Genomic DNA, 26,079 nt, shown 5'->3' with positions numbered 1-26,079 from the left:
TCTTCTTCGTTTAAAAGCTTTTAACCTGAGAAAAATGCAAAAAATTAAATTAAATGAGCATGGTCACTTCAGGGTCAAACTTCACCCCCTTGTCTTCATGATAGAATGACAACTAATACAACTATAGAACGGCAAGATCTGCTTTTTTTTCATTTTCTCAAAGTAACCTCAGGCAGGGAGCTGTTTCACTAGCAACGTGAGTGAATGGAGAGAGAAAAAGCACAACAAAGCATAATCCGATCACAGGAGCAATTTATGTTAATTTTCACCTTTTAATTGGGCATATATCAGGTAGACCCTGAAGTCACCATGCTCCTTTTATTTGATTTTTGTGTTTTTCTCAGGTTAAAAGCTTTTAAAAAGCACTGTTAAAAAAATAAAGAAGGGAAAAAAACATGTCTGAGATCTTCTGACATTTGATCTAATCAGCTTGAACACACTGTGGAAATCATCAAGAGTCATAAAATCAGTTTTCTGCAACATTTAGGAATATAAAGCACCTATTTGGTGGCCATTTTAGCACTCAGGGATCAAATTTGCAGCGCCCCGATATCTATATCTTTTCATAACATAAACCTACATCTGTGCTAAATGTGTTGCTTTTTACCGCAAAATGTACAATTGTTATGCGTTACTGCCCTGCTAGATTATTAACAGTGTACCTGGATTAACAGGTATTAATTAAAATGTAGAATTAATCTCTAGATCTTTAACCTCTAATGTTGAGCGGGTGAGGTTTTCCATTAATCTAGCTATGATACTTCGCTTATGTCATTAAAATAATTAGTTTACACCAATTCAGCTGATTGGGATAAGGGTTAGTTGTAATGAATTTGCCCCATCTAGTGGACAAAGGCGAAGCACTGGACAGTATGACCTGTATACAAAAAAGGCATACTGTAACTACACCAGCAAACTACCTGATCATTCTGTAAATGCACAATTTAAATGCTTCCACAACAACTCCCATGGCATCCATCTGCATTATCATTAGTTTTCATACAGATAAAATGTGTCAATTAATCAATGAAACATGAAACTGATAACTTTATTTCAACATCTGTTAATTTTAGATGCCTGCAAAGCGTCTTTTATCAGAACAGAAAGCATAAAAGGCTAAATGAAGAAAGATAATGATATACAGCACTGATGTCAACCACACAATGCTTGCATTACATACAGATATATACTCACATTCGACCCCGCACAGTATAGTAATATAGATAAGAAAAGCTATACAGACATCACATATAAAACTGAAATCTTGTCAACAAATATTTACACATTTACAGAAACCTCTATATTCTGATTAACATTAAATGGAGACGTCATTTGTCCAAATCAAATGCTGGGTGAGTAAAATATGTTGCAGTCCAAGAGATGAAACCAGACACAAAAAAAAGAAATGTAGCTGTAAATACGACATTCATCTCCGCTTTTTAAGGGTAGGGATAACAACATTTCCTTTGGTTGCTATGGGGATCAGGAGCTTGCGCTGGTCCATGCGAAGATATTTTTCAATGAGCACTTCCACTGGCACCTTGTCATTCACATAACCCTGCCTGCAGAGTGCAGAAACACACCAGTCAAGTTAAATGTAAGAAAACTAATGTAAAGTGTCAGACATTTTTTCATGTGGTACTGTTGGATGAATGTTGCATAATAGAGGGATATTTCAGAATTAGAGTTCTTTATGGTTGCTGCTCATGTCACAGTCACAGGTCCTTTCCTTCAGACTAAACATGGAGCTCAAGCTCGCCATCTAGAGGTCAGTATTATTCTATAGTGGCAGTGTCTTTTTACCTGTTCTGCTACTTTATTCATTTCTTCATACTATATGTCTGACAGCATTAAAGCTGTCTCTATAATTTTTGCTCATCTTCATTGTGAATTGATGTCTCAGGTACATGTTAAGAATTTAACAAGCATATAAGTGGAACCATGTGTGATTGCTGCACTTGTGGTTTTAAATGTTTTTAACAAGCATTTTATTTTGTTTTATTAAAGCTGCTCTAATAAATATTCTGTATCAACAATGGGTCAAATGACTGCATGTACACGTTCCCCAAAACAACTCCATAAAGTGATAATATGCCAATGTTGTGGTTATAGCTTCTTGAAATGCCCACAAGTGGCCAAAAAAAACCCTTACTGTAGGTTTGAGGATTGTGGAATTGATTAATTAAATGACAAATTGGAACTGAAAGTCCAGTATGAAGAAAACTGACTTGGATATTCTCTGAGATCAAAGTGGTAAATTTCCGAGAAATTTTTTTTATGAATTTCTGAGAAAAAAAATCAGATATTCTCTGAGATTATAAAGTCATAAATTTGCAAGAAAAAACTCAGAAATTCTCTGAGATTAAAGTCACAAATTTAGCCGCCATGTGAATTTTGTTGCGCCTAAAGTAGTGTTCTTATGTAAGGATGGCCTCAGAGAGGAGAAGGTCCTGAAACATACATATACATATTTCCTTTCATGGTCTGTTATTTTATGAACATAATGCTGACATCAGTATGTATTCTACTTTATCCTTATGTTAAACCTGTTAAAACTTTTTCGAAAGATCGCTGTATCCGATGTCCTCTCCGACAGACTGCTATGGGCGCAGTTCTGCTGTCAGACTCAGGCGGACCGTTTTTGTGTCAAATTATTGATTTCTTAAGTAAGTAGCCGTGTAATAAGTGGGATAATGTACAGCTAGCGGGTCATTGTTGTGAAATAAACCCCTTCAGACACAAGACTCCTCTCGCATCGCCCTGTTGGGGTTTATTTCACAACAATGACTGGCTCGTTGTGCATTATCCCTTACATGTAGCATGCAGAAGTCATACAGTTAACTGGCATTCATGTTATTTCAATGATCCAAGATATGGCAAACAATCACTGTTTGTGACCATAAAACAAATTTCTCAGTCTTTGTTTTTATCTCACTATGTCATAAATGCTGTCCTAAAACCATTGTGCACACTCATTGAAGCACATAACACGCCTACCTTTTCAACAGGAGCTCAGCATCTTCGACCTCTATGGTTTTTCTCTTTGCATGAACAGCATATGTCTCCAAATCCTCCGCCAGCCGGTCAAAGTATTTATTCATTCTGTTAAAGACAAGTGAAATACAATGAAGCAAGTGTCTACAGTATGATGTCCTCCTCACCATATTACAGTGCAAAATGAAAATTAGCATAGGCTACCCACTTGTTGATCCAACAGTCTATAAACCCAAAACCTCCACAGCCATAGTTACTTACATTTCTTTTAGGACAGGGTACACATCTGCAGAGACCTTCGTCTTGGCAAAGTGCTTGAAAACACCCATCAGGTAGCTCTTAGGAAGTTCTGCTTCCTTTTTAGCCGGCCCTTTCCTCTTCTGTCTCACCGCCCTTGGTTTAGGCGCAGGAAACCCTTCACCAGTACTACTGCTGGTATAACAGATATTAGAAGGACTTGTCAGTAACATAAAAGATGATAAATAAAATCTGCAAAACTATACTCCTGACATTCCAGTTGAACATTGTTATATCAACCTGGGTTTACATTAATATGTATTGTTATGATTAAAAACAAAAAAGGGACTAGATGTTTCAGTGTAGCAGAAAGTGCAACTTACCTGGCTTGATTATTCTTAAAAGCAGGAGAAGCCTGATGATCCCGCTGAAAAAGGATTTTCTGTTTAACAAAGGCTGGAGTCTTGCTTGGGATATCTGAAGATTTTAGAAAACAAACCATGTGTTACTCTTATTGTCATTTAGAAGAAGAAAAAAAACACACACACACACAAAAAGAGAGACTGACCATCAATCTCTTCATCATCATCCTCTTCATCCTCCGACTCTTCCTCCTGTTCAGCCATGTCCTGAGCAGCAGCAGCTTCCTCAGGTGAATCGTCACTCAGGTGCTTGCTGTCGTCAAAGTCATGCGTCGCCTCCAGAGGATTAAAGGAGTTCTCTTTATCAGCATCAGGTTCGGCCTCTGTGTACGAAGCATTCGTCTGTCCACGGGTTGAGGACTCGGCCAAGTCAGGGATCCCAACATGAAGCTGGCCGCTCTCATGGCTTCCCATTTCCAGGCTGCTGTGTGCTTTGGACTTGCCATCAGACCAACCTACATACAAACAACAACACTTGGTTGTTAAAAAAGTACTTTAAAACACTTTGACATGCATTTCTGAGCTGGGAAACATAGCAATATTTGAATATGTAATTATTGTTCAGTCAAATATATTTAATATATGTATATAATACCAGGCTTGATATTCTAAACCTCCATAATATCGGGATGAATAGCAATATATAAAGAACAGCATCTAGATGTTCTGAATCTTTTCCCTCCGTATAGCCCAGCTCTTAGTTTGTCCGTGGAGAGGACCCGCTGCCTATGTAGATATAAACGGCTCATTCTAAGGTAACGAAAACACAACAATTCTTAGTTTCAGGTGATTATACAATAAAGAAAACATACTTATTAATCATATAATCATATTCCATTTCTGCCAACAGATCCCCTTAATTGTTACACACATGTCCTTTAGATCCTCAGTGAGAAATTAGATGTTTTGACATCCTTACCTGCTTCTGCGACCGGCACAATGAGTCCACCCCCAGAGCGACGAGACCTTCGACTGACGTGTTCCAAGTCACGTTCCCGCTGTTCTGATGTCTGCTCTTCATCTTCCTCCTCCGGCTGCCTATCGTGCTCAACTTCAGGTTGAGAATCAGCCAAATCACCCTCTTCCTCAGATTGAGAATTGGCTGCAGGATCCTCTTGGTCACTTTGATATTCTGCAACATCCTCCTCTTCCTCAGACTGAGACCTGGCTGTAACATCCTTCTCAGACTGCAGATCAACAGCATCTTGTCCTTCTTCTTCTTCTTCTTCTTCTTCTTCTTCTTCTTGCTCTTCCTCGCTTTGAGTGTCTGGTACAACCTCCTCTTCCTCAGACTGAGACCTGGCTGCAACATCCTCCTCAGACTGCAGATCTACAGCACCTTGTCCTTCTTCTTCTTGTTCTTCCTCGGTTTGAGAGTCTGGTGCAACCTCCTCTTCCTCAGACTGAGACCTGGCTGCAACACTCTCTTCAGTCTGCAGATCAACAGCACATTCTTCTTCGGTTTGAGATTCAACCACACCTTCTTCGGTTTGAGAGTCTGCTGCAGCCTCTTCTTCCTCAGACTGAGACCTGGTTGCAGCATCATCTTCAGTGTGAGAATCCGCTCCACCTTTGTCCTTTCTGTGAGCTTCCACTCTGTTCTCCTCTTCCTCAGACTCAGCTGCATCATCCTTTACACTAGTGTCAGCTATACCTTCCTCTTCCTCAGACATGAAGGCAACATCTTCAGCTGTACTCTTCTCTTTCTCCTTTTGAGGTTCAGCTGCATTCGCATCTTCCTCCGACTGAGAAACACATTCTTCATCCAGAGGTTCAGCCTCCTCTTCAGCTGGGAATGCATGAATTGACTTCTCACTCCCCAGCTTGCTCTGCTCTGCCACCATCTGATCCTCCTGCTCCATCTGTCTCTGCTGAAGCTGCGACGCCATCACCGTTGGTTTGTCCTGATTTGCAACGATGGAGAAGCTGGAGGTCATGGCGTCGGGCTGGGCGTAAAGAGCCGTGTTACAGTGGAGGATATCGGTCGTGATATCAGGTTCACTCAGTTTGCTTAGGCTGAAAGTGAAGCCCTCAGAGCCGGCGGTCTCACCGAGACCCCGCTCCACCTGCACAAAGCTGCTCGCTCCTGGGTGAGAGAGAAAACCACAAAAGAAAAAAAAAGCATTAGCGATGACACTGACAATAGCAGTTGCAGATAACGCGCAACTATTTTTATATATATATTACACTCTTTGCTCCTCCCTTCTGAAAAGTAATCTGCTTCCTTCCAGCTGCTTGCTAATGTAGAAGGGCTGGAATTTAAAATGTGCATTTAAAGATACAATATACACCAGAAGAGACCAACTTTAGGTGTCTTTCTTTTTGACACTTTACAGGTTAAATGGTTAATAAAAAAGTTAAAGGAACAGTGTGTAGAATCTGGCGGTATCTAGTGGTGAGAATGCAGATTACAACAAAAAGGACATTTTTGGTAGGTCAAGAAGAGTATTTCAATCATTATAATCACCTCCAATCTGCCTTTTATTTACAGCAGCGCCAAATTCTTCCTCTGTGATTTTTCGACGATTAGAAACTCTTCTCTGCAGGCCCTTTTTCTCAGTCCGAACATCCACAAAGGGTGTTTTTAGACTCAGAGAAGTGGAACTGCAAAACAGATTGGACGGACCACATAGTTACCTATTCACTCATTGACACTGTAAACAGCAATCTAATGTTTCACATGTAAAAAGAAACTACACGAAATTGTGTTTTTCTTACCTTGACAAAGAAAGTGATGAAAGGTTGTCTACTGATTCTCCATGTTCCTCCTCAACATCTGTAAGCATAAAGTTAGTCAATAAAACATACATGGTAACTGCTTACTGATATAACTCATACGTTTCTACACCATCCACCACCATCCTCCCAAACATCCTTAGGATTTTACAAAATCCAATTAAAACATTGAAGCCTATCAATAATGGCTATAACCTCACCTTCTCCGGCTTTAAAACGCCTTTCAAAAGCTGTTACATTGAGACTCCGACGTGGCCTCTTCCTGCTCAGTCCCTTTGCGGTACTCACTACTTCGCCAAAGGTTATATCAGGCAAGTCCAATCCTGACAGCTCAATACTGAAAGTCAAGCAAACATTAACCTGTTATACATACACAACATAATTTAGCCAGTGGCATACAAACGGTCAATATTGCTGAAGAGACTGCAAGTCAGGTTGGATGTTGTTATGGCCTAACAATGATATAAAAAGTCGATGCCTCACAACTAATATCATAGTACACACTAGGGCTGACCCGAATGCTTCAAAGCTTCGACCGTTGCCATGGTATTCGACCTCCATATCAGTATTCAAATGCTTCGCTTTTTTTTATAGAAGTATGTAATAATAATGTATAAATCCCAAAATAGCCCATGAAATAAGGAATAATGCCACAACATTATTCATATTAAACATTAATAATTATTAGTTATTCTCAGATGGATATTGCTGTTTGTTGTGTGTAGAGGTGCGTAGTTGTACAGTAGTGTGGCAGCGGCACTGTCTTCGGTAATGAAACGGGGGAGATGGACACAGACGGACAGACGAACATGTCAGTCTGCTGCGTCGAGCTGCTCCGCGAAGCTTCGAATACCTTCGAATATTTCTCACCGAAGCTTCAAAGCCCAAAAAATGATATTCTGTACAGCCCTAGCGCACACACAACTCACCTAGGACGCGTTCTCGTAACACTGGCTGAAGATGGCTGTGGCTCTTCTGATGCAGCTTTCTCATGAACCACAGGAGAATTCACAGGCTCTGAATCACATCACAAATGAACAAAATTAAAAAGGGAAACTAACAGCTGTAACATGATTTGCGCATATAGACAAGCACATGCACATACATACCTGTCCGCAGGATGTTCATGAGGATGTGCCTCGGTGTTTCTCCATCATCAAACAGCATTGAGGGTTGGGCTGGCGTGTTTATCCTTCTGAGCACGACTGAGGCAGTTCTCCTATTAGTAGCGGGCAGGGATTGCCTGGTTATGCTCTGGAAAGAAGGTAGATAGGTCAACTTTAAGAGAACAACAACAGCATGTCCATCATCAGCATTAACTCTGCTCGCCTTACTCACCTCGCGCATTTTATGTCTCAGGCTGTGTCTTAGGATGTCCTGTGGGGTTGAAGGACCAGCATCTTTCTTGCTCAGTCTCTTGCTCCTCCTGTTTGTGGAGGTACTCTGTGGTTTGGAGGCACTTAAGACAAGACAGCTCATAATTAGTTCAATATATTTTATATGTTCAATATCTACTGTATTGTAATTGTTGTTATTATATATATCTTGTCCTAATTATTTGTTATCACTATTATGTAGTCATATTATTTCTTTATATTAATCTTGTCTCTAGGTGGAGGCTTCAGATAAGCACAGTGGGTTTATTGCCTCTTCCTGCACTGTATATTATTAATGTATTTATTTATTGTGATGTTGTATAGTCTTAAATTGTGCAAAATAAATAAACAAATAAACAAATACTGGATACAAAGTCATTGGGACTCCTTTCTAACTATTTGAAAATCAAGAATTTCTGTGGGAAATCACCCTACCTCCTGTGTCAGGTGTGTTAGGTGTAAACTTATAGACTTTTAATGTAGAAAAAAAAATTTTTTCCATAGTTTTACCCTGTTTAGTTAAAGTTTAGCAGTAATACATTCAACACAAGCAACCAACATAAAGCCATATCTAGGATAGATAACGTTAGTAGTACCTTAGCTTAAAACACCAATAACTTCTAGTTCTTCTTTCCCAGAAACACGTAATAAAGGTTGTAGGTGTAGTAGTACCTGCGGGTGATGGGAGTCCTGGGTTCCTCGGTGCTGAGGATGTGTTTCAGCAGCACCCGAGCAGACAAGTCCTCCGTGGGATCCATTTACAGACCGAGCTAACAGCAGCCAGCTGGTTAGCTGATGCTCGCTGACGATAGTTTTCCAACGGTAAACAGCAGCGTTAACCGCGTTAAACTAAGGTTGTTTATATATATATCGGGCGAGTCCAACAAACAGAGCTGAGGACAGTGTAAGTTATTACAAGGTTTATCTAAATAAACACGTGTTACCCTCTGTTGACTGTTTGATGTTGATGTTGTGTCTCTCTGTCGGCTTCAACGGCTCCGTGACACTGTCCCGCGTTATTTTTAAGTGAAATCTCGCGAGAAGACAACTTCTTCTTATTATTATTATTCTTCTTTGGTGTTTATTGGCGGTTGGTGCAATACCGCCACCTACTGGACTGGAGTGTGCAGCAGTAGATTGGAAGGAAAGAAAAAAATAAAAACAAATATTATTATTATTATTATTATTATTATTATTATTATTACAGCAATTAAAAAATAATGAAGCCAAGAACCAGGTGTGGACGGGCCTGTGGCACACAAGCTATTCCCTGGACCTGAGCCTGCTCTGACAATGGTATGGATGAGGTGAAAAAGTTATTTTTAAAAAAAGCTGTTAACTACTTAAACTTTTTTTTTATATCTGGGTTGTCTAAATAAATAAAATGTAAACGTATCTCCTTAAAAACAATTTAGATTATTGTATCGAAAGTTATAGTGTCTTATGTCAGTGTTACAATTTGGAAAACTAAATTATTTTAAAGCCCTTATAGAAAAGGTGAAAAACAGATCTGACAAGTGGTTAATGAGAGATCATTCCTGCCAGTATGAGGCCATTATTAAAGGGACTATTTGTAACTTTGTACGCGCATAAATGTAGCGGGTCGTCACACATGCGCGCTCGCATATGCGCGTTCGCGTGTAGCCGCTGTACTCTCCTCCTCTGCCTGCTCGCCTTCACTCAGACAGCTCAGCTCGCTCCACCTCTAGACGTGAACGCGCGTTCACTACACACTGCAGAAGAGTTAGTTTAGCTCTGAGAATATCTAGTGAATGTACAGGGGACGTTTGTGCAGAAATAACTGCTCCAGCTCCTCCAGACCAACAGAGGTTTTCCGTGTCTTGTGAAATGACGGAGCTCTACAGAGATTTACGTTGTCTTCTCGTTACCGACCGGGTGCCGGTGTCTCCTCTGCTCTCTCCGGCTGCGGGCGGAGAGAGCAGGGAGACACGCTGGAGAGCCCCGCTGCCTCAGCCTGCACTTAGGCAGGAAAAGCCAACACTAGGATCAGATCTAAATCATGTTCATGGAGAGACCTTCGTCTGGTCAGCTAACATTACTGCCAAGCAGCTGAAATATAGAGTGATATTGTGCTTTTAGCTGACTTGTGTCGCCTCACTGTTTTGAGTGATGCTCGTTCAGGTATATTGAGAGCGAGCAAGCGCGAGCCCGACGCTGACTTTCGTTGATTTCACGGCCACAGGTGTCGCTGTTAAGAAGCATTTCTGAAAGTTACAAATAGTCCCTTTAAATGATAATAAAACCCTGAAGGTTTATCAAAAACAGAATCAGCAGTGGTCACCTCTCCTGACCTCCTGAGGTGTCACTGGGATGGACTACAATAATCTCATGACTTAAACTGTGTAAAAAAAAAAAAACACACACGCAAGTGAGATTGAAATGGTTTTAATAATTAACACAAAAATAAATTCATCAATTAGTAAAACAGGTGGTTGCCTGTTTTATTCATATAGTCACTAATAAGTGAATGATCCCCTGACCCCTTCACACTGGAAATGAACTGACTGAATGAGTGCAGCACGATTCAACCTTCACTCAGTGTCGTGGGTTTGTTTTGGATTTGGCAGAAAAGTGCAGAGGCTCCTAACACCGACGACAATGTCAGAGACGGAGGAGGTGCGAAGACATGCTGACTTAGAAATCAGGCCTGTCCTTCTTCAATTTGGAATAGTCCATGTTAACTGTGAAGAGCTGGAAATACACAACAAATGCACACGATCAGTATGAGGGAGGCGATATGGACTTTGAGGCAAGATAACAGAAAAGATATATATGGCTTGTGGTTCACATCTAACTAAGCAGCCATATAAAGAAATATATACAAATTTCAGTAAGTGATCAATCAGAAATGAAGAAGTTATTTTATGCCAAATGTACATAAAGGCTCATACTTTGTACTGGTGATCGGGCTTCAAGTTGTTCCAGGGCTCGGGGTTACCATTACGATCCCATCTGAAGACAAGAAAATATGAATTATTATTGATTACCAGCGTTCTTCTCAAAACACTAAAACACACACACACACACACACACAGATATTTAATTAATAAAAAGCTAACCGAGGGCTGAAGAAAAAACACAGTAACTTTCTCAGATATTTTTGAGACTTACGAGACATCAGGGTTTTTCAGAGCCAGCCGACCCAAGTACATCCCGCTCATTACCGCCCCACCACCGATGAAGATGAAGAGGGGGATGAGCTAGTGGGCGAAGAACAAGAGAAATGAATCACAGTGCAGGTTTCAACTATAACTTAATCTGTGAAACTATAGGACAAGATAATAAGAACAATAAATACGTACTATTATTCCAGTGTTTTGGGGCTTTAGAGCCTTTAAACAAAGGACTTCTTCTGCTTTATTTGAATGATTTCAGAATAAGGTATTAGAGGAAAGTCTAAAAGTGAATAAGACTTGACCCCTTAGATTTCTCTGGCGACCCCTTGCTGGGGTCCCCAGGAGCGAGGCCACCGGAGTCTGAATGTGACAGGTATGATAAGCCTCAACAAACATTAATGATGATCCAGACCCTTTTTAATAAGGAATTCAGCATCATCACTATTGTGTGTTATAAACTAACAACAATGTATCACATGTAGTTTTAAAACTGAATCCCCTCTTCCCTCGCAGACGTATCCCAGTATCTGGCAGATGGGCCAAAACAACCACATTTGAAGGTACAGTATTTCCTCGAACAGTGCAGGGTGACAGTAAGAGAGCCTTCAACACAACGTGGTACACAAGGCACAATTGGCCCAAGTAACATCCTGCTACAGCTTCTCACTGAGCTCAAGAGCCAATTTCTACCATTGTCACAATGAAGTTGTTCTGTCCTTTATCGCTTGTTGCCACAATAGGCTATGTGCTTGTAAAAATGTAAGTTCTTTGTTATTGCTACTTCATGTCACATGTCAAGTTGCATATTTCACATTCCTTTTTACACAAAATAAACTATTTTGTTATTAAAGGGACTGTTTGTAAGAATCAGAATTGCTTGTTAACAGCGACACCTGTGGCCGTTACGTCAACGAAAGTCAGCATCGGGCTCGCGCTTGTGCTCGCGCTTGTGCTCGCGCTTGTGCTCGCGCTTGTGCTCGCGCTTGTGCTCGCTCTACATAGACATGAACGAGCATTGCTCAAAACAGTGAGGCGACACACGTCAGCTAAAACCACAATATCCCTCTATATTTCACCTGCTTGGCAGTAATGTTAGCTGACCAGATGAAGGTCTCTCCATGAATCACTGCTGATCCCAGTGTTGGCTTTTCCTGCCTCAGCCTCCCGACCGCGGCCAGAGGGAACAAGGCAGACTACGGCACCCTGTCGAAGACGATAACCTTTCTCGCTGCGGAGCCCCGTCACTTCACAAGACACGGGAAACCTCTGTTGGTCTGGAGGAGCTGCAGCATTTATTTCTGCACAAACGTCCCATTCACTAGATATTCTCAGAGCTAAACTAACTCTCCTGCAGTGTGGAGTGTGCGCGCATGCACGTGTAGAGGTGGAGCGAGCTGAGTGAAAGCAGGCAGGCAGCGGAGCAGAGGAGCAGATTACAGCAGAGACTCCGGCCCTGGAGACCAAAGCTACGGTCTCGCCCGCGTCCTTCGCCCGCGTCCTCCGACCGCGGCCAACACTGTTTTGCAAGACGAGCTTCACTAGATAGAACTTTGGTGCTTCTGTGTAGTTTGTGTTGGAGTCTGAGTCTGAACAGCGTAGCCACACGCGAGCGCGCATGGGACACCGACCCGGATTGATTTATACGTGTTAGAAGTTACAAACTGTCCCTTTAATAATGTACAGTTTATTATTATCTTGAATCTAGGGCTGTAATTTATTTACTGATTTACTTTTTTTTTTACGTGTTATTTAAATGTGCCACCCTTCTCTGAGCCCGTGCCCCCAGCCTGGCCACCCCATCAAAATAATGTCTAGACCCGCCCCTGGTTGGTCCCAACCACTGTCCAGCAGCAAGAGTACTAATGTGAGGTGCCAGTGGCTACAACTTAAATTATATAGAATAATCAATTAGGCTGATTTGATTGAATATCATGTGACTAACTTACAAAAGATTTCACTTTTCATATACATCATAATAACTTTAACTTAAACACAGAAATGTTCCACCTAATGTGAAGCTTACACTGTGTACAGTAGGTCTATTAATATGGACGCTGCCGTAAAGCAGACTGGTTCACCTCGTCGCCCTTGATTAGGAGACTCTTTGCATGCATTGCTTTGGCCTTGAGTCATGCCAGTATGGAGACATACAGTACTAGTGTACGTGCTGCAGCGACCTGCACACATGGTCGTCTAGACATTGCATAGACTATAGACTATACTTCTTAAAGGGAAAACCAGATGTTTTTAACTTTGAGATTTCACACTTTAAACAAGCCAATTAAAATGTTAATAATATATTATTAATGACTCATCTGAGTTTAATTTTTTTTTTAGAGAAAATAATAATCCTGTCATGAAACAACATCAAAAAAATATAGTGAGCTTCTACAGGAGGGAGGAAAAAATTAAAAATTGCTCATTTCATCCTGAAATATGCACCTATTGTGGAGGAATTTCTGCAGTCATAGACATATATTAGGCTAAATGAATTTGCATTACATACTATAATAAAAAAAAAAAACACCCCAAAATGTTGCATTAATTGAGAAAAGCTGCATGAATAAATAATTGCATTTCAGATAATTAGATTTTGGGACACGGGAGCGCGCATGACCATCTCGTCATCCTCACCAGCCTCAATGTCACCGAGTCTTTCACATTATATATATATAAATAATTATAAGGACTCACAGCTGGGTGGCTCTTGAGCTGTTTGACGACGGTCCCCAACATGCCGGAGAATCCGCTGAAAGAGTCCGCTAGAGAGAGAACCTGCTGCGGGTAAAGAATGCGCGCTACTGCGGTGGAGCTTCCTGCAGGTCTGAGTCACACTGAGCTGCACAACACCTCCTCTGCTGTCCCACAATGCAACAGCTGTCTGTACAGTAGCCTATATCTGACTGTATATCATGTATGGGACAGCTGGGCAGGTCTTAAAGACAACTCCTCACTTCCTGTCTTCATATTAAAGATCTTTATTTTTCTTATGCTTTTCATCATATGTAAATACTACTTGTTGGTATGATCATTCTTTTTCTTTATTTTGTTTTTTGTTCAAATGTTTCCGCTTGAAAAATGATTCAATCATTTATCAAAAATAGTTGACTAAGTAACTTAGTTTGCAGTCATTGCCAGCATTATTTGCTGGCATTTTTTTCTTTTAATTGTTTTCCCCACTTTAAAAACAACTTAGAAATAAGCAAAGACCATAATATGTATAAAATAATATGTATAATAGAAATCTAAGGAATGTGATCCAGGACAAAGGAAAATAAAATTCAAAAATGCTATATATTGTCATGATGGAAGTAATTTTTTTTTTTAAAACAGTGAACATCTGGCTGATCTGACAGCAATGTAAGCTTGGCAGTATAGGGGATGAAATCAAAATGAAAATAGGTTAACAGCCCGTGTTCTGATTTTACGATGACCCAAATCACACTACAGGGGCTACACCTCTGCAGACATTGGAAATTCAGATCAAAACATTAAGAGTTGAGACTTCAGACTAGTTAAATAAATCACAAAGACGACACCTTATCAATCATATATTTATGTGGACAGAACACAGAACCTGAGATAACAGCACGTCCCCAGCATCCACACCGACTCATAAAACATTGAAATTGAGGCTTATTTGGAAAAGAAAAGACAATGTTTCAATCCATCAGCATTTCACCAGGATACTAAAACTAGAAGTCAAACAATCAGACTAGATAACTTTCCATCCACGTGCACACACACAAACAAAACTCCTGTCAGAGACAATAAACCCAGGACTAAAGGAAGGAACGCCTCCTCCTCTTCCTCCACATAAAAACCCTCTCCTGGAAGTGCATAAAAATCCACCCGATACAGTATCTCATGTAACACCTGCCTCAATTATACTGACAGAACAAAACTAAATGTAACAGGGTTTTTTTTTTTTTTAGCTTATGTTGCAGGTAATTGAAAAAAAGATGTAGAAAATACACATTACTACTCTTAAAGTACAAAAAGTGAATATAAAAATAAGAATTGCGACTCAAAAGTAGCAGTTCAATTTGTGCAAACATGTCTACCAGAAATAAAACTATCAACTTGTCAGCTTGGCAGAAGAAGACGAACATCTTCGGAGAAACATTGAGGATGACGAATCTACACCACTAAAACTGGTTAGGTAGTCGACTACGCTGTGGAACCTCAAAACTATAAACATACCATCAAGCACACATCTAGAACATCAAGGAATAGCAGGGCTGTTTATCCGTTAACACGTGCACAAGTTACTTTTTTTATGCAAGTAAACAAGATGACAACAAAAATAACATCTGTACAAGTTTTAAAGCAGGAATGAATGAGCTGACGCATTTAGGTATCGATGCTACCCAAAGTCCAACAACTGGAAAATTCCCTTCAGTCTACAATAAGCAAAATTAATTGTCATGTTTTTTTTTTTGTTGTTTAAATCAGGTAAATATAAAGTACCCAACTGATTTGTCGTGCTTTGTACACCAGCAACCGGTGCAAGGTCAAGTTAGGTAAAAAGAATTGCAGATAAATATCTTTGAATACTTAAAAACTTATCCAAGAAGGGTTTTTTTTCATACTTGACCCAGACAGAGATGACGCACTGCAGTCAGAGTTTAAAAACCAGTATAATATAAAGTGTGTGTCATGGCTTCTTTGGGGAAACAGAAACAAATGTGAAGCATGTGAGGGGGGTCAGAATAAGATAGTCCCGTCTCTCACTTGTGTTTGGCCAAAAATAGATCTTTGGATTGACAAAAATGCCTTAATTTAGAAACATCACAACACCCGGACACCCAAAACAAGTAGCTCATAAAGCGTATCCATTGGATTGTGTACGATATTAATTATTTTCAATATTATTATTTTTCAACATAAGATTATTTTAAACCTGCAGAGAAAAGGAATGGTCTTTTCCTAAAGTAAAGCAACATCAACACATCTGTCCCAGCATCTGTAGCTGTGATCAGAAAGCAAGGCCCTCCCCTGAGCTTTCTCCCATGCCGGCGGTGGCGCCGGTGGCGGGAGGATCTTGAGGAGCCTGGCAGGAGCTCGTTCCCTGGCTCGAGCAACTGCCTGCTGGAGAGACGGCGAGGCTGCGGAACAACATGTCCATGGAGGGGAGCAGCGGCTTGAGGAGGCTGACGGGGCAAAAGGCGGAGCCCCCATAGGGGGTGAAGTTCACCTTGTTGGGGTCTGGGCAGGAGGAGATGATGAGGGCTGGCTTGGGTTGGCGTGGAGTGCTACAGGATGAGAGGAGAGCGGGTATAAGAAACTACTGACAAAACTAATACACCTCAGAGTGTAAGTGGCAGAAATGAGGTTTGGTTACACGGCAGACATTGTTATAGTGATAATGTCACGGTAAGTATAATTGTCCCTTACAAATAAACTTAAAGACTCAAAGACATTACAAGTTAATGACTCTCATGGGGAAAAAGGTCAAATCAAATAACAGTGAGTACTTAACTGCAACTGTGCAAGAAGTATTGCACCCTAATGTCACATGACAATATCCAGTTTGAGTTAAAACGAAGAAAGAACTTAAAAACAGACAGTACTTCAGCATTAATGGTGCAATAGTGTTGTAACAGTAAACAGAATTTATTTAAGAAAGTTGTTTTAGTTTTTTTACATAACAAAAGTTTGTTGACTAAACTTGATGAGGATGTCTTAAATAGAGCTGCAACGATTAATCGATTAGTTGTCACCTATTAAATCAAATCACCAAATATTTTGATAATTAATCAGTTTGAGTAATTTGAGAAAAGAAAAAAAAAAATTCGGTGATTCCAGTTTCTTAAATGTGAATATTTTCTGGTTTCTTTACTCCTCCATGACAGTAAACTGAATATCTTTGAGTTGCGGACAAAATGAGACATTTGAGGACGTCATCTTCGGCTTCGGGAAACACTGATCAACTTTTTTTTACTATTTTCATAGACAATGAATATAATCATTAGTTTCAGCCCTAGTCTTAAATGCCTAACCTTAACCAAAGTGGTCTAGCACAGTGATTCAATGTCTGGTCATGTCCAGATATATGGTATAAATAAAGGGCAAATAGATTGTATGAAGATCACCACTAGAGGGCAGCCACACGCTGACTCAATTGATACACAATATTGGAATGAGTGAGCCAGTTTATTACACAAACAGCCTTTTTATTAGATGTTTCTCAATGTAGAGGTCAGAAAAACGCCTAAAAAATGTAATAAAGGGTGACTCCACCCATTTAACACATCGAAGTCTGTTTACAGGAGTGCTACTGGATGTGTGGCTCCAGAGGGAGCTGTGAGAAGTCTGATAAATTGCCTCAAGTGACGGTTGCCTCTCTAACTGAACTCGTGGCTGTCAACTTGCATTGTGGGTAGTGTAGGCGCCAGATTTAGACAAGGAAGAATAAAGTGTGTAATAATAAAAGTGTAATGCAATGCTAAAACGGTGGCGTACTCTTAATAGCTTCTTCAAGCTGGTGAGGACTGTACTGTGGGTGTGGTTCAGAGCCAACAGGAGAGAGAAGTGTGTCAGGACCAACGTACCTGGTTTCCTCCCAGACTCGGACCTTTTCGCAGCCCTCTGGCGGCTCTCTCTGGAAGCAGCAGCTCTTGTTGGGCCCCGGGGAGGACGACATCAGCATAGGCAGAGAGAGGTCGGCCTCGTTCTGGGAGGAGAACGGAGACAGGAGGCACATCTCTGCACCGTCGAGCAAACCTGGAAAATAAGTCAACATAAACAAAAATTGTATAAGCAAAACTTCTGAGGACAGTTTTTACAGCAAGATTTGAGTGCATATAACTTATTGAGACATTTAGTTACACTTAATTGTTCTCAATATAAGAAATAAATGAATTGTTCATCTCAACTCCGACAGAAACCAAATCAATTTTAGTATTAATATGGAGTTTCTGAACATTAAAATCATGAATTTTGTCAGCCATATCAAATATTTTAGATTTAAAAATCAATATATGGTTTACTGTAGACATGACTCCATGTCTATTAGAAGCAAAAAGGACAAAATGGAAAATATCCGCAGTAAAAATAAAACATTTTACAAATTTAGCAATGTGTTAGTCAATATTTAAATGTGTAAACAATAAGCATGCACATATAAAGTATTTTATTAAGCAACAAATGCGGTCTTCAACCGGTGTGACTGCAGTCAGTGTATCACAGTATAATAAAAATGTAATCCTTATAGTTTAGCAGTCTGTACCATAAACATGAACTATATTAAGATAATAAACAGAGTCCAACGCTATGTACAGATTTCTGTTACAGACATAGTGAGGGATCCTTGGGTTTTGTTTTGGGTGTCTAGGTTGGGTGGTGTGGTTGGTCGGGGGTGGGCTGGGTTTCATTTCTTTTTCTCTTCTTTCCTTCCCTTCTTCTACTGTTATTATTTTCTACACGTCTTAAAAAGCGAATGGGGTCCATATTTTTTTGTAGATTCACTAATTATATTTATATTGCATTTGTATATTCACCAATAATTCCTATATTTGTATATTCGCTAATCATTTGGACATACTGACTCAATAAAAAGGCTTAAACACACAACATGACCTATATTGTATGTGGTTAAATTATTTGCTTCACAGTCAAAAATGAGCACATAAAAGCACGATTAAACAGTTTGTAAGCTGCAATTTTTATTTTGCCAACTTGTGAAAAAGGGAGCGGTGAAGTGTGCTCAGGAACTATTCAGGTCCTGGTCTCCAAGGGGGGAAAAGTCACCTTTGTTTTGCTGATGGTGAAGTTAGGTTAATTAAAGCAAAATGAAATGAGCAAAACAAAACTAAATGTCTGGAAGATGAGACACTGCAGCAACTGATGAAGCATCGATATTATCTCCTGTCTAGTTGTGAAAGTAACATGATGTTGACCTTATTGCCAAACCCCTGGGTTGAATGCAAACATATATGGTCGCGGGTGTCTATAAAAGTCGCTTGTGTGATTGTGCACGTAGAGAGTGTTTTTCTGATTTTAGGCTGTCAGGTGTGTCACAAAAGTTCACTTTCTCTTTTGTTTTCTGGTAATTCTCTAATTTATTACTAACCTGACTTCCAGGTTCATGATTTAAGGCACATGGTTTACTCAGACCTCCAGTTCAATGTTCAATAATAAAGCCATAAAGCAGTTCTAAACAGTGGACAGTACAAATGCACTGCAACGATACTTTGTGAACAAAACTCATAACTCATTTTGCATATGTAATGTATTTTGAGTCGGAGTCATGATCACATTTATGCGTTACTTAAACCAACATGTAATTTGGAGACAGCAAACCGACACATTTATGCTAGTTAGAAGCTGACCTTGGTGCAGATCCAGCGGTGCATCTTCTGAGTTGGGTGGGGAAGTGGAGATGTTTGTAGGAGAGGAGCTGGGTGAGGAGGAGGAGGAAGAGGAGGAAGATGAGGACAGGGCTGTGGTGGCGGGGTCACTCTGAGATCCACTGCTGCAGCTCTGCGGAGGGACTGGAGCCCGGTGGCCGTCTGGAACCTCAAGGAGCTGAAAAGACAGGAAATAAATCCAACTATAAAGCAAGGAATCTCTGTCTGTCTGTGTGTTATTTGCATATCTTGAGAACCGTTCATCCGATTGACTTCACACTTTGGGGGTACTGATGGGGGCCCAAAGAGGTGCAGTGTCGAATTTGGTGCACTTTGGACACGTTCAGTATTATTAAACTTTGATTATACAAAAACAAAGCGCTCTGTGCAGCAGCAGGGGAGGGGCTTCAAGGCTCTGCTGACTGAGACGAGCATGTCCATGTCGTCCACAGCGAGCCCATGACAACGCTGCGAGCCGCAATACCGGGAGCCAAGCAATCGTTCAGAACGTAAGTAAAGCGGTATTTCCCCGATGACAGACCGATACTAACTTGTAACACTACTCTAGTAACATAACGGACAGCTTTGATGTTGTGGTGGAGAGGAGGACACTGAACAAACTGTTATCCATCATGGATAATCCTGACCACCCTCTCCACGACCTACTGTACAGACAGTGGAGCTCTTTCTCTAACAGACTGATTCAGCTTCGCCGTCACAAGGACCGATACAGGAAATCTATCCTGCCCAAAGCAGTAACTCTCTTCGACACCTCACCTCTATCTAACAGAGAACTCTCAGCGCTGTAGTTTCTGTCTCGCCTACTCCATTCTGTTTTAGTCTGCAATAAGCTTGCACATGTTGAATTTAGCACAGCTACATTTGCACATTTACTACCTCAATTATTTTTTATTAAAGAACAAAACATTGCAACTTGCATACTTTCTAATATATATAGTGTGTTATACAATGTTGTAGTAGTCAGGTATATTTATAGTGTATTCCAATATTCTGTATAGTTTGTATTCTATGGATATATTTCTTTAGTGTTGACATGTTTCTGTGCATTGCTTGGATGACCTGCTGCTGTAACACAATAATTTCCCAATTTGGGATCAATAAAGTACATCTATCTATCAATCTATTACCGCTTGCAAAATACCTCTGTTAATTTAATCCATGCTCTACTTTTTAACGACAGTGGTTATGTCAAAGCAAGCAACTAAGAAGCCTATTTGGAAATTACGTACGCTAAGTGTATTTCACTGATGTTTGACCGCGAGTAACCGTGAAGTGGGTTTTTCCCCCTCTCTAACTGTGAATGTTGGTATTAGTAGTGGTTGAAATACAAGTCCTGTATTCAAATGTTTACTTTAAGTGAAGAGAGAAAGAGATGTATAATCAGCACAATGTACTTAAATGTACTTAACGTTTGTTGAAGGTGGAGCTTGCAATTCTATTATGATACAGACATGCCCACTTTATGATAATCACATGCAGTTTGGGGCAAGTCATAGTCAAGTCAGCACACTGACAGCTGTTGTTGGACAATGGACAATCATGCGATTAATCACGATTAAATACTTTAATCGTTTGACAGTCCTACTCTCTAAACACCGTAATAAATCTATAGCTGTTGGGGTCCTTTTAGTTGTGGCCCAAGGCAGTTGCTTACTTTTCCTAACGGTAAAGTCTGCCACAGCCCAAGCATTCGGCCGGTTCAGAACACGCACTGCACTAGTAATATAAATAATGTAAACAACCATAAAATTATATTTTCAGGAATCTAGAAAAAAAAATCTTCCTTTTCTTTATAAGTTAAACAACTCTTGAATCTTTTCACATGTGCATGTTGTGTGACGTGCAGGTGGCCGTTACCCTGTGCTGAGGATGCGGTGGCTGGCAGATGAACATGCCTTCCAGCTCCTGGTTGAGGCCCTCCACGCTGCAGCGCAATCGAGGGACCAGTGTAGACAGGGGAGCAAGAGGGATGGGAATTGGCTGAGTCTGAGGACACATAAACAAGTGAAATGGAATTTAGGCTGCTTAACAGATCACACACTGTCTTTTTACAGCTCTTATTGTGAAGTACTTTGAGCTGCATGCTTTGAGTGAGGAGTACTGTATAAATAAAGTTTAAAGCAGGTCCTAAAGCACATTCTTCACAAGTTAAATATTACAGCCACATATGCACATAAGAGATCACTATGTGGTCCTTATCAATATCTTATCAACACTTTCAGGAACACATCAGGTTTGTGATCTTTCTCACTGGTTTGTCGGGTCACCACACTTTGGTGTGAAACCGCCTTAGCCCAGTAGAGCGTGGCACCACGCATTAAGTCGTTGCAGACCAGCTGTGCTGAAAAGCAGAACTACGCGTTTCACTCTCAAAAGCAGAAGCGATGTGATGTAGTGGCCTTCCTGTTGCTTCAGTGTTTAATTTCATTCGCTTCCTGCGACGAGCTGCACTGTCTAGTTCACTCTGATGACGGTAATCAGTGATGCTTGTCTGGAGACAGACAGGCTGCACCGATGAAGAGTTATCTTTGTGAACTTTGCCTGCACACACACATGCAAATATGAAGTAAGTAGTGCAGTGTGTTGTGATGATGCTAAGGTACCTGAGTAGTTCCTAGGCTACAGCTCCCCTGAGGATATCCACGCTGGCGGTCTTTGTCATGCCCCCCTGAGACTGCAGGTTTGTTGCGCTGCTGCAGCTGTTGTTTTAGTTTAGCAATCTGCAATCAACAGAGGTTATTGTCAGTCAATCAGCTTGCAAACACACACAAACACACACAGGGGAAGTCTTTTAAACATACACATCACACGCTTTACACAAAGCATTTTACTGGCAATAATCTGGTTATGTGGCGGTTCAGATAGAAGATATGATGAGGAGTGAGACTCCTGAAAGCTGTTTAAAAGGGAAGTTTCTTTGCAGATGAGATCATTCGGTCTTCTGTTGCTCAACGCTGTCAAAGTAATTGAGTCAGGCCTTTTTTTTTCCAAGAGCTTGCTCTCTTTGACCTCCAGTTTAGTAAACCTGGTATGTTACAAACACACGTTGAGTAATACAGGCTGAGATTCACCTCTCGCAGATGCTCGGCGCTGCCCCATGATGCCGATCGTTTGTGGCTGCTGCTGCTGCCTCTCCTGCTCTGGGATTTATCCGACCACGAGTCTGGGGTCTGGGGAGGTAGAAGGCGACCGTAAGACCTAATACTCTTCAAATAAATCACTAATACATAACCATATATATTAAACGTTTTAGCCTGAAGCTGCCTTGTCATCATGTTAAAACCTAGACGGAAAACGGTTACGTTTAAGTCACACAAACTATCAGGATTTCACACATCTGTCACCAAAGGTTGCACACTTAGCACAGCTTTTTTTTCATGCTCAAAAGGCTGATCTGCAGCCACATCACATCCACACCCACAGACTCTCTCTTCGCACTTGTCGAAGAGCAGGAGAAACTGAAAAACAAAAAGAGGGGGGGAGGATGTGGGCAACCGAAGAGCAGTGGCGAGTGCCTGCACACAGAGCAGAGAGGATGGGTGCAGCCAAAACGGCCTCATCAGCTGACTTCAGGGACTGTTCTCATGGCTGTGGTTCTCACTCTGTGATAGCTATGCAAGAACCGGACACTCCCACCCTCGTCTCCTAGCAACTTCCTTCTCTTGTACAACTGCAAACTAATCTTTTAACATGACTCGACTCCCTCCAACGTCATTAATGACTTAAAAAACATAACTCTAAACATCTGTGGTAAAGTCATACAGTCCATTCATTTCAGCTTTATTTATGTTCACTTGTTCTTCATCTGAGACCGACCTGGGTGGACTTGTCCTTGCGAGACAGGCTGCTCTGCTGGCCCTCTGGTTCTTTGGGCCAGTGTCCCTGCAGGTACGGCCCAATGATGGCGTCAAGAGACATCGTCCGCCTCATGCCAGAGCTCAGCTGCTGCGGTTTGGACTTTCCAGCTGTCAGAAGGAGACAACTTTTTATTTGACATGCAGCGACACATTCAATTATCCTGTTGTTTATTAAGTTTGCATCAGTTGGTGGCAGAATTGGTGAATTTGGATTATGTTATTATAGCTTTGTGCTCAATATAATCTATAAGTAACTCCTAATTAGTTTCACTGCAGCACCTCTATCTGTAACTTCCAGAATAAGGTTTTCAACTATTCATTCATTCATTGTCAATATTGTTTTCCATGTAAATTTAGCTGTGGGGTAAGTGTTACTGTATTAGCCTGTCATACTGTTGTTGAAATTGAGTAATAACACTATAAAATAGACTTCATATAAAGAGTATAACAATGTTATATAGAAATAGTAATACAGACAATATAACCTAGCAATTATTACCATATATATACACCTTAGATTACTATTTTTTATTAGCGATTAATCTGGCAAATACCTTGTTGATTAATCGATTTTACTGCTTGGTCTATAAAATATCAGACAATTGTGGAAAAATGCCCACAGAAGAGCAAAGAAGTGGTTGTTTTCTCTTTCTCTTATTTTACTTTATTTATTTTATTTTTTCCTTTTATTTTTCTTCATTTTATTTTATTTATTATATTTTGGTATAGCTGATGTTAAATCATGTATTAAGTAGGCTCACATAAGACAAATCCTGCATTTTTATATCAAGGCATCACATTCATAAATATATGATCCATATATATATATATATATAAATAGAGTGTGTGACAGGTGTTGAGCTCCATACCTGACTTCCCATCTCTCTTGCTGGGTCGAGGCTTCCTTGTGGATATTATTGATTGTTTTATGGATGCTATTCTGTTACAGATGTTTTTCAACCACTGGGGGCTTCAACTAGGTCATTTATCTCAAAAATAATTAGGAGTTATAGCTGGTTTGTATTAAGTAGGCACACATAAGACAATTTCTGAATTTTTCTATCAAGGCATCACATTCATAAATATATGATGCAGCTGTGTAACTCCCTTCTGGAGGAACTCAGGCAAGTAAACTCTGTTCTTTTAAATCACACCTCAAAACATACCTTTACAGGAAGGCCTTTTTATAGCAATCCCTTGTTTTAAATTTCTTTATTTTTGGACTTTTTGTACAAAAGTCTTATGTTCAACATTTTATTTTTATTTTGGCCTGTTTTTATTCTGCATTGTTTTTATCTTGATGTTTGCACTATTTTAACTTATGTAAAGCACTTTGTAACTATGTTTGGAAAGGTGCTATACAAATAAAGTTTATTATTATTATTATTATATATATATAAATAAATAAATAAATAAATAATAAGTTTTTATTCTGTATTTTTTTATCTTGATGTTTGCACTATTTTAACTTATGTAAAGCACTTTGTAACTATGTTTGGAAAGTTGCTATACAAATAATGTTTATTATTATATATATATATATTGTGACAGGTGTTGAGCTCCATACCTGACTTGCCATCTCTCCTGCTGGGTCTGGGCTTGCTGGCTAGCTGGTAGGGGATAGTAGCCTTGAGGGGTTGTGGACCCAAAGTAGCTCCTCGGATCTGTACCACTCCACTTCGGCTGGACATCCTTCTTCCAGAGACTACTTAGCTCCTAAACTAACTGAGAAACACAGTGGATGGTGGAGGTCTGGTGGTGTAAACCCTGGTGGTGGTGGAGACACTGGTTGGTGGCTACCAGCTGCAACCCTTCCTCCACTGGTGATGATGACTACTCAAAACCGTTAGTATTGAGTAATAAAAGACACCATTCCCAAAGTAAAATACACCCACTAGTACTGATTTAACTCGACAGAAGACACGTTTCTACCACTGTTTGATGAAGTCTTCGTACTTGTTTTGTCTTGGTTTCTTAAAGAGAGTTAGCAGCCTAGCAAAGCAAAGTTTTCTTTGTGAGGATGTTGAGATATTTCAGCTCGTTGTCGAACAAGGAAGCAGCTCCAGTTTCACAAAAAAGTCACCTTAAACGTCAACTCCTACGTCTTCTGAGCAAACCTGGGTGTTTCATTATAGTTTTTCCAGGCTGGAGGGTGTTTTAGTGGAGAAAGAGAGTTGTGAGGTCGCCACAGTTATTTGTTCTTGTGTTAACTCCAAACACCTCCAGCAGCACGCTGCTGATGTGTGGGTTTAATTATATGAGAGGGGGCGGGGCTTGGCTCGGCATCTCACTTCTGATTGGCTGGTGGAGCCCCCCAGCTTCAACCCTATTGGTCAATCTGCCATCAATCTGTCAAAACCTCGGACAATAATTTGCTGTCACCTCCCCCAATATCATATCTCATATTAATACCACTTTTAAACCTTTGAAATCTGTAAATTGAGAGTTAAAACTGTTAAGCATGACACAGGAAATGTATTGAAAATTAATGGTTGAAGTCACTGTTGTTGTTTACCATTTTAAGTTTACTCTGATGGGCCATGTATTTAAAGGGCCACATTAGTGAGTTTTAAAAAAAAACAAAAAAACTACAAATCAAGTAGGTCAGTGTATCTTTTGGTCATTCGATTTTCCTTTCACAAATGGATATTAAAAAACAAAAAATAAGTGATTATGTGATTTTCATTTTAAAGTTTAAAAAATAAAATTGAAATACATGGCGTTTTTCTTTATCAGGGTCAAAAAGGGATGAACTAAACTTAAAAAAGGGGTTGATTTTCATTTTCTATTTCTAAAAACAAAAAATAAAATCGGAAGTTGCCATTTACAAAGTAAGAGCGCGTATGAGGACGGTGTTATATGAGAGAATAAGAAGCACGGTGCTGCTGGGTAACTGAAGGTGATGGACATGGATCAGTACGTAGTTTTTTGAAACATTAAAGGGACTG

The 26,079-nt window shown here is 40.2% G+C and overlaps 3 protein-coding genes across 6 annotated transcripts; all 3 read right to left on the bottom strand.

Moving 5' to 3' along the window:
- Positions 1 to 1,274: 1,274 nt before the first annotated feature.
- cenpt (centromere protein T) lies at positions 1,275 to 8,793 on the bottom strand. 3 transcript variants are annotated; one of them, XM_074620099.1, is made up of 14 exons: positions 8,438 to 8,793; positions 7,728 to 7,848; positions 7,499 to 7,643; positions 7,319 to 7,406; positions 6,590 to 6,726; positions 6,372 to 6,429; positions 6,121 to 6,257; positions 4,993 to 5,739; positions 4,573 to 4,857; positions 3,800 to 4,108; positions 3,615 to 3,708; positions 3,256 to 3,426; positions 2,998 to 3,102; positions 1,275 to 1,562 (listed from the first exon to the last, which is right to left on the bottom strand). In XM_074620099.1, exons 1-14 carry the CDS (start codon positions 8,521 to 8,523, stop codon positions 1,427 to 1,429), a joined length of 2,619 nt encoding a protein of 872 aa, XP_074476200.1. In that variant the 5' UTR covers positions 8,524 to 8,793; the 3' UTR covers positions 1,275 to 1,426. The 3 variants fall into 3 exon arrangements, with proteins under 3 accessions (XP_074476200.1, XP_074476197.1, XP_074476199.1); XM_074620096.1 differs by having other exon boundaries at positions 4,573 to 5,739; XM_074620098.1 differs by having other exon boundaries at positions 3,256 to 3,423; positions 4,573 to 5,739.
- A 1,362-nt stretch (positions 8,794 to 10,155) lies between these two features.
- Positions 10,156 to 13,768, bottom strand: ndufa4b (NDUFA4 mitochondrial complex associated b). The gene is made up of 4 exons (XM_074620229.1): positions 13,597 to 13,768; positions 10,898 to 10,986; positions 10,678 to 10,738; positions 10,156 to 10,477 (listed from the first exon to the last, which is right to left on the bottom strand). The coding sequence occupies exons 1-4, from the start codon at positions 13,636 to 13,638 to the stop codon at positions 10,421 to 10,423; spliced, it is 249 nt and encodes an 82-aa protein (XP_074476330.1). The 5' UTR covers positions 13,639 to 13,768; the 3' UTR covers positions 10,156 to 10,420.
- A 674-nt stretch (positions 13,769 to 14,442) lies between these two features.
- LOC141758109 (protein FAM117A-like) lies at positions 14,443 to 25,370 on the bottom strand. Of its 2 annotated transcripts, XM_074619215.1 has the most exons (8): positions 24,699 to 25,370; positions 23,091 to 23,239; positions 22,346 to 22,444; positions 21,878 to 21,994; positions 21,132 to 21,260; positions 19,236 to 19,431; positions 17,457 to 17,628; positions 14,443 to 16,157 (listed from the first exon to the last, which is right to left on the bottom strand). In XM_074619215.1, exons 1-8 carry the CDS (start codon positions 24,820 to 24,822, stop codon positions 15,881 to 15,883), a joined length of 1,263 nt encoding a protein of 420 aa, XP_074475316.1. In that variant the 5' UTR covers positions 24,823 to 25,370; the 3' UTR covers positions 14,443 to 15,880. The 2 variants fall into 2 exon arrangements, with proteins under 2 accessions (XP_074475316.1, XP_074475317.1); XM_074619216.1 differs by lacking the exon at positions 22,346 to 22,444 and having other exon boundaries at positions 24,699 to 25,358.
- Between the last annotated feature and the right edge of the window lie 709 nt (positions 25,371 to 26,079).

This window comes from Sebastes fasciatus, chromosome 20 (assembly GCF_043250625.1).
Source record: "Sebastes fasciatus isolate fSebFas1 chromosome 20, fSebFas1.pri, whole genome shotgun sequence".
NCBI classification, from domain to species: domain Eukaryota; kingdom Metazoa; phylum Chordata; class Actinopteri; order Perciformes; family Sebastidae; genus Sebastes; species Sebastes fasciatus.
This window is presented reverse-complemented; position numbering and strand designations above follow the sequence as displayed.